Genomic DNA, 15405 nt, shown 5'->3' with positions numbered 1-15405 from the left:
GTTTGGTTATATAAAAAAAATCTCCTCCCAAGAAGCCAAACACCAATCAGAAAGGATATATGCATCCCTAGGTTCAAAGCAGCACAATTTACAATAGCTAAGATTTGAAAACAACCTAAGTGCCCATCAGCAGATGAGTGGATTAAAAACTGTGGTACATCTACACAACAGAATACTACACTGCGCTATAAAAAAGAAGGAACTTTTACCATTTGCAACAGCATGGATGGAACTGGAGAGCATTATGCGAAGCGAAATAAGCCAGTTGGAGAAAGATATATATCACATGATCTCACTCATATGTGGGATATAATGATCAACATAATTTGATGAACAAGAAGAGATCCAGAGACAAATGGCAGGAGAGGGGGGGGGCGGTTAGAGAGCAACCAAATGACTTGTATGCATGCATATTAGCATAACCAATGGACACAGACACTGGGGCGGTGGGGGCTTGCCAAGGTTGGTAATGGCTGGCGGGGTGGGGGGATCAAGCAGGGAAAAAGGAGACATATGTAAAATTTTAGACAAAAAAAAAAGTCCTCATTCTTAAGAGCCACATTTTAGATTCTTGTAGTGAAGTATCATGGTGCCTGCAACTTATCTTCAAATGATTTAGCATCAAAAAGTTTATATGCATGCACATACACTTATACACACACACAAACATAAGAAAAGGGAAATGCAGCAAAATATTAACTGTTAAAGTGATAGGCATACTGAAATACACTGTCCTAGTCTTAGTTTTCTGTATGTTGGAATAGGGGGAAAAGATAAACAGAATGAGAGACAACTTATCTCCAACAAATATGCCTGGCTTCTTCAAACTAGAAACAAATTTCGAATTGATTATGTTCATAGGTTCCTCTAAAATGGAAATTTTTGTTTTTAATTCCCTTCCTCAGAGATTTTGTTTTTTTTTACGAACATATTTTACCAGCTTTATTAAAAATAACATTTACAAAGAAACTAAAACTTGGTAACAGATAGACTAAGAGACTACACTATAATTACAAAAATTAAGTTCATTTCACAAACACAAGTATCTCTTCTCTTATGGCAAACAAAACCTTACCCGTCTCCTGGGAATTGGACAGCGGATATCCGGCTGATCACCAAAGTTCTTGTAGGTGATATAGTTTTCAGAGCAGATCAGCACTCCACTTGGACCATCTGACCCTCCTGGAACTATCAGAGAAAATAAAACTTAGCAATGATCTGACATAACCATGAATTTAGCTTTCAATTCCTTCTCTCCTTTAGCACAACCAGTGTGCTGAAAGCTGAGAAACATTCCAAGTTTTCCCCTGAAAGTTATGCTACACAAAAATGGAGCCCAGTTTGGGTGACTCAACCTGTTCAGATATCCAATAATACATCTAAATTTTTGTTTGTTTGTTTGTTTTTGGTGTCTGTAGCCAAATTTATCCCTGAGGCCCAGCAGAGGGGACCAGGGCCCATGTGCTACAGTGTTTCTATGGCAGCCTTCTGGACCAATGCCTGCCATGGGGGGCAGGCACCGAATTTGACACGGCTGCTACATCTAAATTTTTAACTCCAAGCCCAGAACTGAGTTCTCAGCTTCAGATCTATAATCCAACCATAGATATTGCACTGGCACCTTCAAAATACAATGTGTTCACAAACTCAAGTTCTTTCCCAAACCTATTCTACCTCCTGGGTTCTGGACTTTCGAAAATACTACCAACAAAAAGGCCAAACCAGAAACCTGGTTGCCACCCTTCGACTCTCTCCTCGCACAATCCTACTGATTAGAATCTCTCCTAGCACCTCTCACGCTACCAAACTCTAGTGAAACAGCTTCCTGACCAATCTCCTGGCCTACAGTCTCAATATCCTTCATTCCATTAGCCAAAACGTAAGCAAGTACGAATACCTCGTTTTATTGCACTGTGCAGATACTGTGTTTAAATCAACATCAAGGCAAGACTCTCTCCACCAGCAAAAAGATTACAATTTGCTGAAGGCTCAAATGATGGCTAACACTTTGTAGCAACAAAGTTTTGAACAATAAAGTATTTTTAATTAAGGTGCATACACTGTTTAGACATACCACTGCACACTTAATAAACAGTATAAACAAAAATTTTATTTTTTTAAAAATATATTTTATTGATTTTTTACAGAAAGGAAGGGAGAGGGATAGAGGTAGAAACATCGATGAGAGAGAAACATCGATCAGCTGCTTCCTGCACACCTCCTACTGGGATGTGCCCGCAACCAAGGTACATGCCCTTTACTGGAATTGAACCTGGGACCTTTCAGTCTGCAGGCCGGCGCTCTATCCACTGAGCCAAACCGGTCAGGGCTAAACAAAACTTTTAAATGCACTGGAAAACAAATTCATGTGACTCACGTTATTGCACATTTGCTTTATTGTGGTGGCCTGGGACTGTACCTGCGCTATCTCTAAGGTATGCCTGTAATCTCCAAGTTATTATTCCTCTGCTTAGAATCCTTTTGGTGTAGCTACCACCACACCAAACATAGACAAGGTACTCAGGTTTACTATAAATAAGTTAGCTTCCTGCCCTAACCGGTTTGGCTCAGTGGATAGAGCGTCGGCCAGCAGACTCAAGGGTCCCCGGTTCGATTCCGGTCAAGGGCGTGTACCTTGGTTGCGGGCACATACCCAGTAGGGAGTGTGCAGGAGGCAGCTGATCAATGTTTCTCTCTCAGTGATGTTTCTAGCTCTCTATCCCTCTCCCTTTCTGTAAAAAATCAATAAAATATATATATAAAAAATAAGTTAGCTTCCAGACCCTATTAAGTAAACCCTCCCAAGTTTGGGCGTAAAATGGACCAGGCAAAATGGTACAGAGCAGCTCTGAGAGAAAAATACCTGTAATAAGGAAGTTGCCATGTTCCTCCAAAGGTTCACTGTATTTTCGGACCACATGATTTAAACCAAGGTCTAACTCATAGAAAGTAAGCGTCTGCTGGGTGTTAGCTGCTGCTTCCCCTGTTGGATCATTGTCTGCTTCCTACAGTGGAGTACAATGGCACAAAGACGAGTCAGTACCATAAAATCAAACTCTTAAAGGACATCAGGATTCTTCCATTTTACAAACAGGGAAGCAACCGTCCATAGATGCTGAATGGTTTGCCATCACACTACTAGGCAATGGTAAAGCTGGGACAAGAACACAGGTCTCCTAATTCTGGAACCAAGGTTCTCTCATCTGGAGGATACTGCCTTCCACCTTTCACTATCTCTCGGTGGGAAAAAATACCCCCAAAACAGTTTTATCTCATTTCTCAGGCAGTTTTTCTCAATAAATACCCTGTTTCCAAAGGGAAATTATTCAAATCAGAGCTAAGTACTATTATATAAACAGGTAAGCTCTGAAACATTCCAAATTTCAGTAAGGCACTTGGAATATGGAAAAGATTTGTTAGCAGCATGGATAGAAGATTCAAACAATGAAGAAAAAACAACCTTAGGAAAGCTCTGAGGTGACTGGGGGTTAAAAAAAAAAAAGACACAGACAGACACACACACACACACATACACACACACACACACCCCATTACCTCATAATCCATTTCCAGACAAGCAAACATTGGATTTTCAAATCCCACATCTACTCCAACCACATGATATACTAAAGTGTTCGCCTTGTGGGCTTCCAGGGGAGATGAGATGGTAAGCCGGGCTGCAGCATCTCTGTTTAAGATATACACCAATTTCTGTTTTTCAATGGCACCTGTAGTTGAAGAAGACAAAACACACAAGATTTCCAGGTAATGAATAGAGGGGCTTAAAGAGCAGATAGGTTCTCATCAGAATTTTTTTTAAAAATCTTTAACAGCCAGCCCAAAATCTACAAGTATACTAACTTAGGATTTGCTTTCTATCATTAAAATAGAGAACAGCATCATTTTACCCATCTTCTTCTTAATAGGGATCATAATATCCCATTAACTCTTCAAAATTTTTTAGTGTGCCCTAGATTTAACGATATTGAGAAACTAAACAATAATTCATAAAATTGCCACCTTTCTTCTTCCAGTTAGATCTAATGATTTTATGACTGGTCAGAGAGGGCTGCCCTCTAGAGGCCTGATCAGATACACAGAATTGTCTTCAAGAGATTTGTCAGAGAAGAGACATGAATGTGAATCATCACTTCAGGCTGATGAAAGCAACCATTTTCATTGCCTAAGAACATAAAATCATTTCATTGTAATCTTTTTGTTACAGATAAAGCAAGAAATATAAAAGCAAGAAGTTCCAACTAGACCAGAAGTAGATAAGGTATGGTAAGACTTTCTCCAAGTTTTAAAAGGAAAAGCAACTTTAAACCATGGAGTTAATCCACATATGATCCAAACTTTACCCAGTTTTGACTTATTAGCACACTGCCAAGATTATAGCATTGTTATCCTAAACTGAGCATCTATAATAGTCAGAGATGCATTCAACAGAGCAAGTCACTCACTAATCATAACAGCTCGCCCTTTGGGATCCACAGCTAAGAACTGGCCAGGAACAATACGGCGGCATCCACTCTTGCCAAAGGTCTCTTGGTGAATTTTCTCAAACATATTCTTAGACGGCTGGTATTCCAGGATAACAATCCGACCCGAATCACTGCCAACCACAATGTAGTCTTTGGTGCCACCTGTCAGCCTAAAGGCCATGAGTGACCGAATAACACCAAATACTTCCACAGTTAGTAGGGTGTGTACTTTGCCAGTGTTGGGATCCGGGCGAAGCAGCTCCAAAATCTTCCCACGAGAAACAACAATTTCCTGTTGTTTGGTTCCTAGATTGCCAAAAAATAAAGATCATGAAAAATCAGAACTACTCTAAAAAGTAACCTGGATGAGTCAAAATGCCACTTAACACAGATATAATTAAATGGGTTGGGGGCTCAGTATTTGAAATTAATTTATTCCATTTAAACTGATATGATCTAACAAAAATGGTATCAAATGTTTTTTTTAACACTTGGAGTGGGGGAAACGAGTTAAGTCGGCTCGCGTGAATTGCGCGTACTCCGCGGGAGCCGTCTTAACTCGGTTCATATAGATTTGCGGTGGAGTGCGGGAAACGTGTAAACTCGGGCCGATTGTAACTGCGTATTACCAAATATTTGTTTGTTTGCCGTTCACAAAGATACCTACCTGCGTATGCGAACCGTTTCATACCCATTGGGGTAATAGGTATCATAAAAATCCCTGATTTTGCGCGGGAAACCTAAATAATTGCCCGCGCCATCTTATATTTTGGAGGGAAATTCACCCCACACCGGAGTGTTAAGTGGTTACACAAGTTACTTCTTAGAAACTTTATTTTTCTAACATTTGCCATCAATCTGCATAACTGAGCACTATCCATAAATGGTATTAATGTATGCTTAGCATCTTAAGATTAAAAATTTCCAAAGTCTCTTTCTAGTCCCTCTTTAAGGCTATTGTTCTAAGAAATCATATTACTATTTTGTGCAGTTTGATGTAGAGGGGACCAGGTGCCCAAGTGCCCAAATGCAATCTCAAAGAACTTTTAAAACTCTCATCTAAAATATACTGTTTTTTTCTAAACTCATCTAAAAAAGTTCACTTGCTGTCATAACTGCTATCAATACCTCCAAATGCATAATAGTCAACATAATTCCACCTGGATGAGTTGTCATCACCTTTAATCTAAATGTTTAAAATAACTAAGTTCTTCTTTGCCCAAACTCTCTCTTTGGTCTCAACTAACCTGCCTTAATATTACTATCATTTTCTCTGCCACCGAGGTTGGAAACTCATCCTTTACTTTCTATCCCCACTGTCAGGTCTTCACTATCTTAATGGCTTCCTATCCTATCTTATATCCCACTCTTACCCATCCCAATCCATTCTCATTGCTCAATGCCACCACTTATCAGGAGCCACCTTACTTGCCAAAGGTCATTTGGGTATCAGATAAAATAAAGTACTCCAAAGTGCTTTGGAAGCTATAAAGCATTTTAGAAATTAATGTTCTCTAATGATTACAAATTTCCAAATCTAAAAAATATAAAGCATAAAACTAGTCATATTAAAAATACTATATTCAGAAAGATAGTAACTGGACAACTTACCAGAGAAGTTGCCATGAATGGCAAAGCTGATACCAGTGGCTCGCTGCAACGTCAAGTTGTACAGGAACATGGTGACAACACCACTGAGTAACCCACCACTCCACAATCCACACGTTGATTACACCAAGTCAAAGCAAGCTAAAAGCACACAAAAACAGAAAAATATCAACTGGGAAATTGTTTATTTCTATACAGGAAGTTGTGGCTGAAGGCAGCAGAAAGAGTACAGTAAGGACTATGGGGGAACAATATATTCACAATTAAAGTGCCTTCTATTCACCAGACACTATATACTCTTTGCCTCTAATTTCACCAGAAACCTATAAAGTACTTAATATTAAAACTCATTTTGTAGGTGAGGAAATTAAGGCTAAGAAATTAAATCATATATCCGAGGTCACATTACAAGAGGTAAAAATGTTGGAAGCTAGGATCTGGACCATTAATGCAACACCATGTATTTGCTTTCTTTGTCACAGAAACCAAGTAGGTCTACTTTTACTTGTAGTTGAATAGGGTATGTGTTCACAAGGTTCAGAACACAAAAGCACAGAAAAAAGCCCTCCACTCTCCCATTCCCTAGCCATCCAGCTCTCCTCTCTGGGGAAAGCAACGAAGTTATAGCTATTCTGTCCTTCCAAATATTTTGTGTATGAAGCAAAAATGTAGCGTATTTTATCTTTTTTAAAAGTAAAGGTTGAGTACTATATATTGTACACTCACATTATACCGCAATTTATCTATGTTGGAGATAACTAAAAAGGGCTTTCTCGTTTTTATTTTACACTTGCAGAGTATTTCACTGAATGGGTATATTAGAATTCATTTAGCCAATACCCTGCTGATAAACATTTAGGTTGTTCCCAATCTCTTGCTATTATGATCACTGCTGTAAAGAAAATCATATGTAGGTCACTTATATGTGCATGAATATATCTCTACCATTAATTCAAAGAAGTGAAATTGCTGGATTGAAGGATTCATACAACTGAAAATTGGATAACTAGTGGCCAATTAACTTTCAAAAAAACTCACCAATTAAATTCCCAAAAATGTATGAGTCCCTATTTCACTATAACCAGACCTCTGTGATCATCTAACTTATAAAAATTAGTAACTTACTTAGGGTATTTCTCACTTGCATCTCTTATATAACTCTATGCCTTAGTAGTGATTAGAATTTAAAATCACTAAATCTAAAACAAAATCAAATTCCTGCCACTTCAAAAGGCCTCCCTAAAGGAGTACAATGAAGGGAGTTTTTATCACCATACCAGAGGCCTGGTGCACAAAATTCGTGCATGGGAAGGGTCCCTGGCCTGGCCGGCAATCAGGCCAAATCAGGCCAATCAGGGCCTTCTGGCTGCCAGCCAGGGCCTCCCTTTCCTGGCTGCCAGCTGGGACCTTCCTTCATTCCGCACTGCTCCCTGGTAGTCAGCACACATCATAGTGAGCGGTCAAACTCCCGAGGGACACTTTGCATATTAGCCTTTTATACATATAGCTACAGGCCTGGTGCATGGATTCGTGCAAGGGTGGAGCCTGGTGAGGGGGAGGAGCCTCAGGTTGTTGGCCAGCCTGCCCCGCCCCCTGGTCGAACTCCCAGTGGAGGGGACAATTTGCATATTAGCCTTTTATTATATAGGACTAGAGGCCCAGTGCACGGATTTGTGCACCAGTGGGGTCCCTCAGCCTGGCCTGTGCGCTCTTGCAGGCGGACATTCCCTGAGAGGTCCTGGACTGCGAGAGGGTACAGGCCAGGCTGAGGGATGCCCTTCCCCCTGCCCCCATGCACAAATATTATGCACTGGGCCTCTAGTCATTGATGTTTCTCTATGAAATTAATAAAAAAAATAGCCCTGACCGGTTTGGCTCAGTGGATAGAGCGTCGGCCTGCAGACTCAAGGGTCCCGGGTTCGATTCCGGTCAAGGGCATGTACCTTGGTTGCAGGCACATCCCCAGTGGGGGGTGTGCAAGAGGCAGCTGATTGGTGTTTCTCTCTCATCGATGTTTCTCTCTATTCCTCTCCCTTCCTCTCTGTAAAAAAATCAATAAAATATACATTTAAATATATATATATATTTTTTAAAGTAGCGATCGTAAATCTTAAAAACACTCAAGTATCTGTTCACACTGGCATCTTCCTCTAGTCATAAAACTTCATTGAAACAATTTCAATGTTGCAGGTATCAACAACAAATTTCATAATGAAACCCCTATCACGTTATCGTTAACGTGATCCATGCTATAAAATTAGCCATATTAAAGGCAAACAATTGATTTTGTGTTGTTGTTGTTTTAACCAGCGGTGGAAATCACGGACCACTTTTGATCCCCCGAAAAGCTCCGTCGAGGCTGCTTTACATTTTTAGATGAAGAACCGGCCTACTCTCAAGTTCCTTTGTAACTGACCCCATCCGTTCCCGTCCGTGCGATTCACCTTCCCCCAAATCTATGCCTTCACTGGGGATGGAGAAAGGTGCATTTCGGAGGAAGATCAGCCTACAACTGCAATAACCACGCACCAGGAGCCATCCCGGGCGAAAACCCGGTAAATGTTGTGACTTCCCGAACCTCTCCTGTCTGATTACTAGAAAAACAGCCTGCGATCGCTCACTCCATCCCTTCTCACGTGCCGAACGAACGCCGCCGCTCTTCAACGCTGCAGTCTTCCAGGTCGACACCACTGCCCATTTTGCAAATGATAAAAACTGAGGATCAGGGGAGGAAACACGTTAACCAACTGCCCAAATGCAATTCAAAACAGGGTCTTCGCTCCGAAGACTGTTTCCGTTATTTACTCTTTCAGCACGTTAGGGTGTTTCTTCCCCCACCTTCGCGCGTAAGTGCTGTTCTACTGTCTCCAGGAGACCTCCCTCCCGCCCTTCCTCACAGCTCCCCCAAACCCGAAGAGCACCAGGGCCTAAAAGCTAGGCAATCCCTACGGGCTTATTTTTTTTAGCCAGGTCTCTTGCCCACCTTGTAGACAGAACCAGGGAACAATTCCTGGCAGCCGTTTTCACGTCCCAAGCGTTCCTGTCGACCTCTCGTTTCTTGCCCGAATCCCCTGACCTCGGCTGCCGCACCGAGAACCGGCGCACACTGCTATATGGCCGCTCTACGCCTCTGTGGGCCGGGGGGAGACGGGGGGGCTGCTTCTTTACCCTGCAGCCGGGAAGATGGTGTAGATATCCAACGGATGCAGAGTTCCTTCAAGGCCTAAGCCACCGCCAACGCCGACACGCCGGCAGCAGCCATTAGCTCTTAAGATGAGGACCTTCCGGTTAGCGCGCGGTGGAAAAAGGCCTCCCCCGGCGCCTGAAGGATGTATATATATATATATTTTTTTTTTTAACGCATCGGTCTTGCAGCCACCCTGTATTGAAAATTATTTCAACATACCTTATGCCTGTAGCCAGAAGACTAGAACATGAAAAGACTTTTTAAAGTAAACATTTTTTAAAAATCAGTTTCTCGGGCACTTCCGTAGACAGCCCCACACACCCGCGCGCCAACGAGGAGAGGGGCCTCGCGGGGCCGGAAACACGGACTGGGGACCAAGATGGCGGATCTCAGTTCCCCTCAGAAGCTCTTAGGGGCGCCTCCGCCGCCTGAGGGAGTGGGAGGAGGCCGTTGCTCCGAAATCTCCACCGAGCTCATTCGCTCCCTGACGGAGCTGCAGGAGCTGGAGGCTGTGTACGAACGGCTCTGCGGCGAGGAGGTGGGAGGGCCGAGCCTTTTTCCTGGAGCATCCAGGGGGAGTGGGCGTAGGAGCCGTCAGTCGGGAAATCTGGGCTGTGGGAAGCTCTCTCCTTGCCGAGGGAAACAGAAAAAGCACCTACTGGAGAAGCAGGAACGTCGCTGAGTGGTTCTCGGGACCTGCCATCTCCCTCCACTCAGTCTGATGCCCCAAGCTTGCTCTCCCTGTTATCTGGGCGAACCGCCCCACCCCCCATTGATTTCCCTTTAAGACGAGGTGCCTCCTGCTCTCCGCGGGATGCAAGTTAGATTGAGAGTCTGTGCCAATCCGCCTGGTTCTCAAAATAAGAATCAAGGTTGTCTTGCATTCGCTTAACCATGACATGCTTTCACCCTGTTATCGCATTGAAGCCTGCAGTCATTTGCAAATAAAGGGGAAGCGTTTTAAAACTTCCTCTTGCAGAAAAATGATTGGGGGTTGGGGGGGTGTAATTTTAGCGTTTCATGCAGAGCTTGGTAGAAGCTTGAGGTTTTGGACCAGCCGCTTCCGTGCTGGTACCCCCGGCGGCTGGCCAGGTGAGGGGCGTGGCCTCGATCCCGCCCGGATCCCTTCCAGCTCGGGGCGTTTCACCTCCTTTCGGCCTCTCCCTTGCCTGTGGCAACCTGACGCTGTCAGTGCATTTCTGAATGTCAGCCGGGTGCCTTGCCAGTCAAAAGAAAAAAGATTTAAAAGGGGACCAGTATGGACTGATGAACAGGTGTAGATACAGAAGCAGAGCAACATTGAACAGAATGTTAAACTACAATGGGGAGCCTGGGGAGGGTTGGGGGGGGGGATTAAGAGACCAACTGAAGGACTTATATGCATGCATATAAGATTAACCAATGGACACAAGACACGGGGCGGGGGGGGGCGGGGGGTAGGGGCCGGGGGAATGTCATGGGGGGGAAAAAGGAGACATATGTAATACTCTTTGTAATACTTTAAGAAATAAAAATTATAAAAAAAAAAAAAAAAAAAAGAAAAAAGATTTAAAGCCCTGATCTAACAATTGAGTAGCTGTTCCCTAAAACCAAACGTATTGTAAATAAGGCTGCGCGCCGAAGGCGGGTCCAGCCTCGGCGGGTAGTGGAGGGAGCAGTCATTGACATCTTAGTATGTTCGAGCATTAGCGTGCACCAGCTCCAGCAGTTTCGGGTAGGTTTTTCAGCGAGGCGCGCTGTAGGAAACGTAAGCGCTCTTGACTTCACGTTCCTAAGCTTGCATTCATCGGGTCAGTCTATTCTTTGGGAGAAAATTAAAGTCAGTCTTGCAGGCGGAACAGTGTTGGTGCTGAATTTGTATGTGATCACTGTCAAGGTGGAATTTCCGTCTCAGTCCTGCTGGACTGTTCTCACAGACACATGCATGGTTGCTAGGAATAGCAGTTATTGATCCATAAGCCGCGTACTTTATGTTTGATACCTCGTTTGGCTCCCACAACAGTCCCGTGAGATATGTATTCCTATTCCTATTTTAGGGTGAGGAGACTCAAGCATAAGAAGGTTACGTTAATTGAGGCAATGCAGGAAGTGGCGTGGCTGAGGGAGAATTACACGCTAAGAAGAGGCTTTTTGTGACTGCCCCTTTGAAAGTTGCGTTGGTGTAGCCATTATATTTTAAAGCAGTGGTTCTCAACCTTCCTAATGCCACGACCCTTTAATACAGTTCCTCATGTTGTGGTGACCCCCAACCATAAAATTATTTTCATTGCTACTTCATCACTGTCATTTTGCTACTGTTATGAATCGTCATGTAAATATCTGATATGCAGGATGTATGTTCATTGTTACAAATTGAACATAATTAAAGCATAGTGATTAATCACAAAAACCATATGTAATTATATATGTGTTTTCCGATGGTCTTAGGCCACCCCTGTGAAATGGTCATTCGACCCCCAAAGGGGCCGCGACCCACAGGTTGAGAACCGCTGTTTTAAAGGCTTTCCTGTGTTAGGCACTATGCTGCCGACATTGAGTAAAGGTTTGTTTTCGCCTTTGTGGTGTTCATCTATTAGATGAAGTAAGATATACATAATAATCACTATGCAGTGTGGTCATTGCAAAAATTAAGTGTTGTTAATATCCTGGGGGAGTCGAGTGGGAGGAAAGAAGACATTTGCAATGGCTTTCACCCTTCCGCTAAGGGGTTGGGTTAGGTAACTTCGGATTCCTTCTGAGCATTCCATTGACAGGATGCTTCTTGTGTTTCAGAAAGTGGTGGAAAGAGAGCTGGATGCTCTTCTGGAACAGCAAAACAGCATTGAAAGTAAAATGGTCGCTCTCCATCGGATGGGGTGAGTCTCCATCTCCCAGGAGTTACTCTACAACAGGGTCAACTGGATACGTTATGTTTCCTCTCTGTTACAAAATGCCAGTTGGGTGTGAAACAGGAGCATTACTTCAAGGAAAAGTGGACACTCAAGGGTTTTCAGAGTGCCCTTGACCAGCAGTGCCAACATTACTAACATCACTTGGAAGCTTGTTGGAAATACAAATTCTAGGGCCCTACCCCAAGCCTACTGAATCAGAAACTCGGGTGGGGGTTCAGGAATCTGTTTTTCAGTAAGCGTACCAAGAGGCTCTGGTGCGTGGCTCAAGTTTGAGAACTGCTGTTGTTACAAACATTGTGTAGTCATAAAAATTGCTCTTTGATAACATCCTCTCAGATTGTTGGTTAATACATTTTATGCTCACTTGAAGAGGGTATAGGGGAGATAAATTGTGATGGGGAAAATAAAGAGAGAAAAAAACAGTTGGGAAGATCTGTTCTCTCATTCTTTGACAGTACCTATTTAAGGGTGTCTTTAAAGTATAGGCCTGAGTTTACAGTAAAACACGCTTGGGGGAAAAACTGTTAGTAGAGTGATTTAAGCTAAGAATTATGGGGAGGTACAAAAGAAGTAGAAAGACCTAGTCTCCATCTGCAAAAAGATTTTTCCCATCTCTTACTACTACTACCTTCTGCCCCTGTGCATGCATGTGTGCTGACAATGTGGATCTCCAGTCCCAACCTGCAGTTGATTGAAGGTGATGCAAAGCAGCTAGCTGGAATGATCACCTTTACCTGCAGCCTCGCTGAGAATGTGTCCAGCAAAGTTCGTCAGCTTGACCTGGCTAAGGTAATCCCATTCTGGTGTTGATGTTTGAGTTAGTAGCAGACAGTAGAAAAGCCACCACCCTAGAAATTAGAGCAGCACTAGCCAATACAAATCTAATGTAAGGTACCAAAACCAGACAAAGATATCATAACAAAAGAAAACAACTCCAGACCAATTGCTCTTATGAACATAGACAGACATTCTCAACAACATTAGCAAACAGAATCCAGCAACATATAAAAAGGACCATACTATGTGCAAGTGGGATTTATCTCAGGATTGGAGGGTTGATTTCACATATGAAAATTAATGTAATATATCAATAGGAAAAGACAAAATACACATGATCATCTTATAGACCAAAAAAAAGTATTTTACAAAATTTAACACCCCTTATCAAAACACTCAAAATACTTGGAATAGAAAGGAACTGCCTCAGCCTGATAAAGGGCATCTATGAAAAACCAAAGATAATATACTTATTGGTAAAAGACTGGTTGCTTTCCCCCTCAGATTAGAAACAAAACAAAGATGTCACCTCTTGCTGCTTCTCTTTACCATCACACTGGAGGTTCTAGCCAGGGCAATTAGACAAGAAAATGAAATAAAAATGATTCAGATTAGAAAAGAAGATATTTAATACCAACTACATTTGGACTTTAAAATTTTCTAGTAGCCATTTTTGAAAAGTAAAACAGAAATAGGTTAAAATCATTTTTGAAATATGTTTTATTTAACTCATTATATCCATACCATATAAATATGCAATTTCCATAAAATTATAATCAGATATTTTAAATCCAGTGTATATTTTATACATACACACCTTAATTTGGACTAGCCACATTTCAAGTTCTGTGGTTAGTGGCTTCTGTATTGAACAGAATAGCAGAGTCTATGCTCTTGAACAAATCATTCCCAGCCTTGATTTGCCCTGTGAAATAGTATAACTTTTCCTGATCTGTGTGTTCAGATTCTGTAAAAATAACTTACCAGAAAACTAAGCCACATAGCCACCAACTCACATATTAAAGGTTACTATTAAACATTCTTGCTCATTCTAGTAGAAAATTAGTTTCCACATTTTTCATTTACTTTATAACTTGGTTTACAATGTCACGTTTCAAAAATGTCAAATGTAAGCCAGATATAAACATGGATTATCACCCTGTCTGGGTAGCTCAGTTGGTTAGGGCCTTGTCCCATACACTAAGGTTGCAGGTTCAATCCCTGGTCAGGGTACATATAAGAATCAACCAATGAATGCATAAATAGGTGAAACAACAAATCACCTCTCTCTCTCTCTCTCTCTCTCTCTCTCTCTCTCTCTCTCTTTTCCCCTTCCTCTCTTTCTCTAAAAGTCAGTACATAAAAATATAAACAATAAAAGCTGTTTGCTTGGTGTGAACAGCTTTAAAAAAAAAAAAAGGAAAGAAAATATGGATTATCCCCATTCTTGCTTCCATTAGTTGAATGATCTGATCACATAAATTAAATTGCATGCTACTTGTCAGTAGTCTTGATCATTAGCAATAACAGTTTGTGAGTGGTAGTGTTTTTAATTTCCCAGTGAGAACTGAAAAGGACCTATGGTTAGCCAGATTCAGTCTCTGAATCTTTCTATCTTCTGAAGAGATGTTTTTGAAATAGGACATTGTTGCTGAGCACCAAGTCTTTTTGCAGAACCGCCTCTATCAAGCTATTCAGAGAGCTGACGATATCTTGGACCTGAAGTTCTGCATGGATGGAGTTCAGACTGCTTTGAGGAATGAAGATTATGAGCAGGCTGCAGCCCACATTCATCGCTACTTGTGCCTGGACAAGTCAGTCATCGAGCTCAGCCGACAGGGGAAAGAAGGTCAGCATCCCAAACTGTTGATTTCTAGTTAACTTGTAAGCATCTGTAATCTGAGCTAGGCACACTCAAGCAGGAGAAGGGCATCTATTGGCAGGAAATTTTTTTGTTTGGCAAAAGACCCTCTATGGGCCCAGATTATCCCAGGGCAGTGTTGTTATTCCTATTTTATGGAAAAGGGATTTGAATGCAGATCTGTTCTCTAGCCAGTGGGTTCTTTCCACTTGCCTACTTAAAAAACTAAATTCTGCCCAGCCAGTGTGGCTCAGTGGTTGAGCATTGACCTATGAACCAGGAGTTCACAGTTAGATTCCCGGACAGGACACATGCCCAGGTTGCAGGCTCGATCCCCAGTGTGGGGAGTACAGGAGGCAGCTGATCAATGATTCTCTCTCATCATTGATGTTTCTTTCTCTCTCTCTCTCTCTCTCTCTCTCTCTCTCTCTCTCTCTCTCTTTTCTCTCTTTCTCCCTTCTCTGAAATCAAAAAAATATATATTTTTTTAAATTCTTAGCCTTGTATTCTGGGCCTTCCATAATCTTGACTCACCCTTTCTAGCCTTATTTCATGCTATTCATTCATGCATCCATTCATTGTGCAAATATTTATTGA

At 42.1% G+C, this 15405-nt stretch overlaps 2 protein-coding genes and 2 non-coding genes across 5 annotated transcripts in view; 1 reads left to right on the top strand and 3 right to left on the bottom strand.

Moving 5' to 3' along the window:
- SF3B3 (splicing factor 3b subunit 3) overlaps positions 1-9374 on the bottom strand; it is a 44463-nt gene extending 35089 nt beyond the window's left edge. The window contains exons 1-6 of one of the 2 annotated variants that reach the window (XM_070398914.1): positions 9076-9374; positions 6096-6233; positions 4464-4790; positions 3556-3728; positions 2864-3005; positions 1076-1188 (exon numbers count right to left, since the gene is read on the bottom strand). In XM_070398914.1, the coding sequence (XP_070255015.1) occupies positions 1076-1188; positions 2864-3005; positions 3556-3728; positions 4464-4790; positions 6096-6165 (825 nt within the window). In that variant the 5' untranslated portion in view covers positions 6166-6233; positions 9076-9374. The remainder of the gene's footprint in view (positions 1-1075; positions 1189-2863; positions 3006-3555; positions 3729-4463; positions 4791-6095; positions 6234-9075) is intronic. The other variant, XM_070398915.1, reaches the window with a different exon arrangement.
- Positions 1407-1539, bottom strand: LOC138997511 (small nucleolar RNA SNORA5). The gene has a single exon (XR_011468970.1). It is a non-coding gene; the product is annotated as a small nucleolar RNA SNORA5 (small nucleolar RNA).
- On the bottom strand, positions 4081-4160 carry LOC138997471 (small nucleolar RNA SNORD111). Its single transcript, XR_011468938.1, has one exon. It is a non-coding gene; the product is annotated as a small nucleolar RNA SNORD111 (small nucleolar RNA).
- Positions 9375-9646: 272 nt separating the features above from the next.
- Positions 9647-15405, top strand: part of COG4 (component of oligomeric golgi complex 4) — a 28230-nt gene continuing 22471 nt past the window's right edge. The window contains exons 1-4 of the mRNA XM_070398911.1: positions 9647-9817; positions 12052-12134; positions 12845-12959; positions 14622-14796. Coding sequence (XP_070255012.1) covers positions 9659-9817; positions 12052-12134; positions 12845-12959; positions 14622-14796 — 532 coding nt within the window. The 5' untranslated portion in view covers positions 9647-9658. The remainder of the gene's footprint in view (positions 9818-12051; positions 12135-12844; positions 12960-14621; positions 14797-15405) is intronic.

Source organism: Myotis yumanensis, unplaced genomic scaffold, assembly GCF_028538775.1.
Source record: "Myotis yumanensis isolate MYYU_CA2020_CCGP unplaced genomic scaffold, mMyoYum1.0.hap1 SCAF_18, whole genome shotgun sequence".
Classification (NCBI taxonomy): Eukaryota; Metazoa; Chordata; class Mammalia; order Chiroptera; family Vespertilionidae; genus Myotis; species Myotis yumanensis.
The sequence above is the reverse complement of the archived record's forward strand: the minus strand, read 5'-3'. Positions and strand labels throughout refer to the sequence as shown.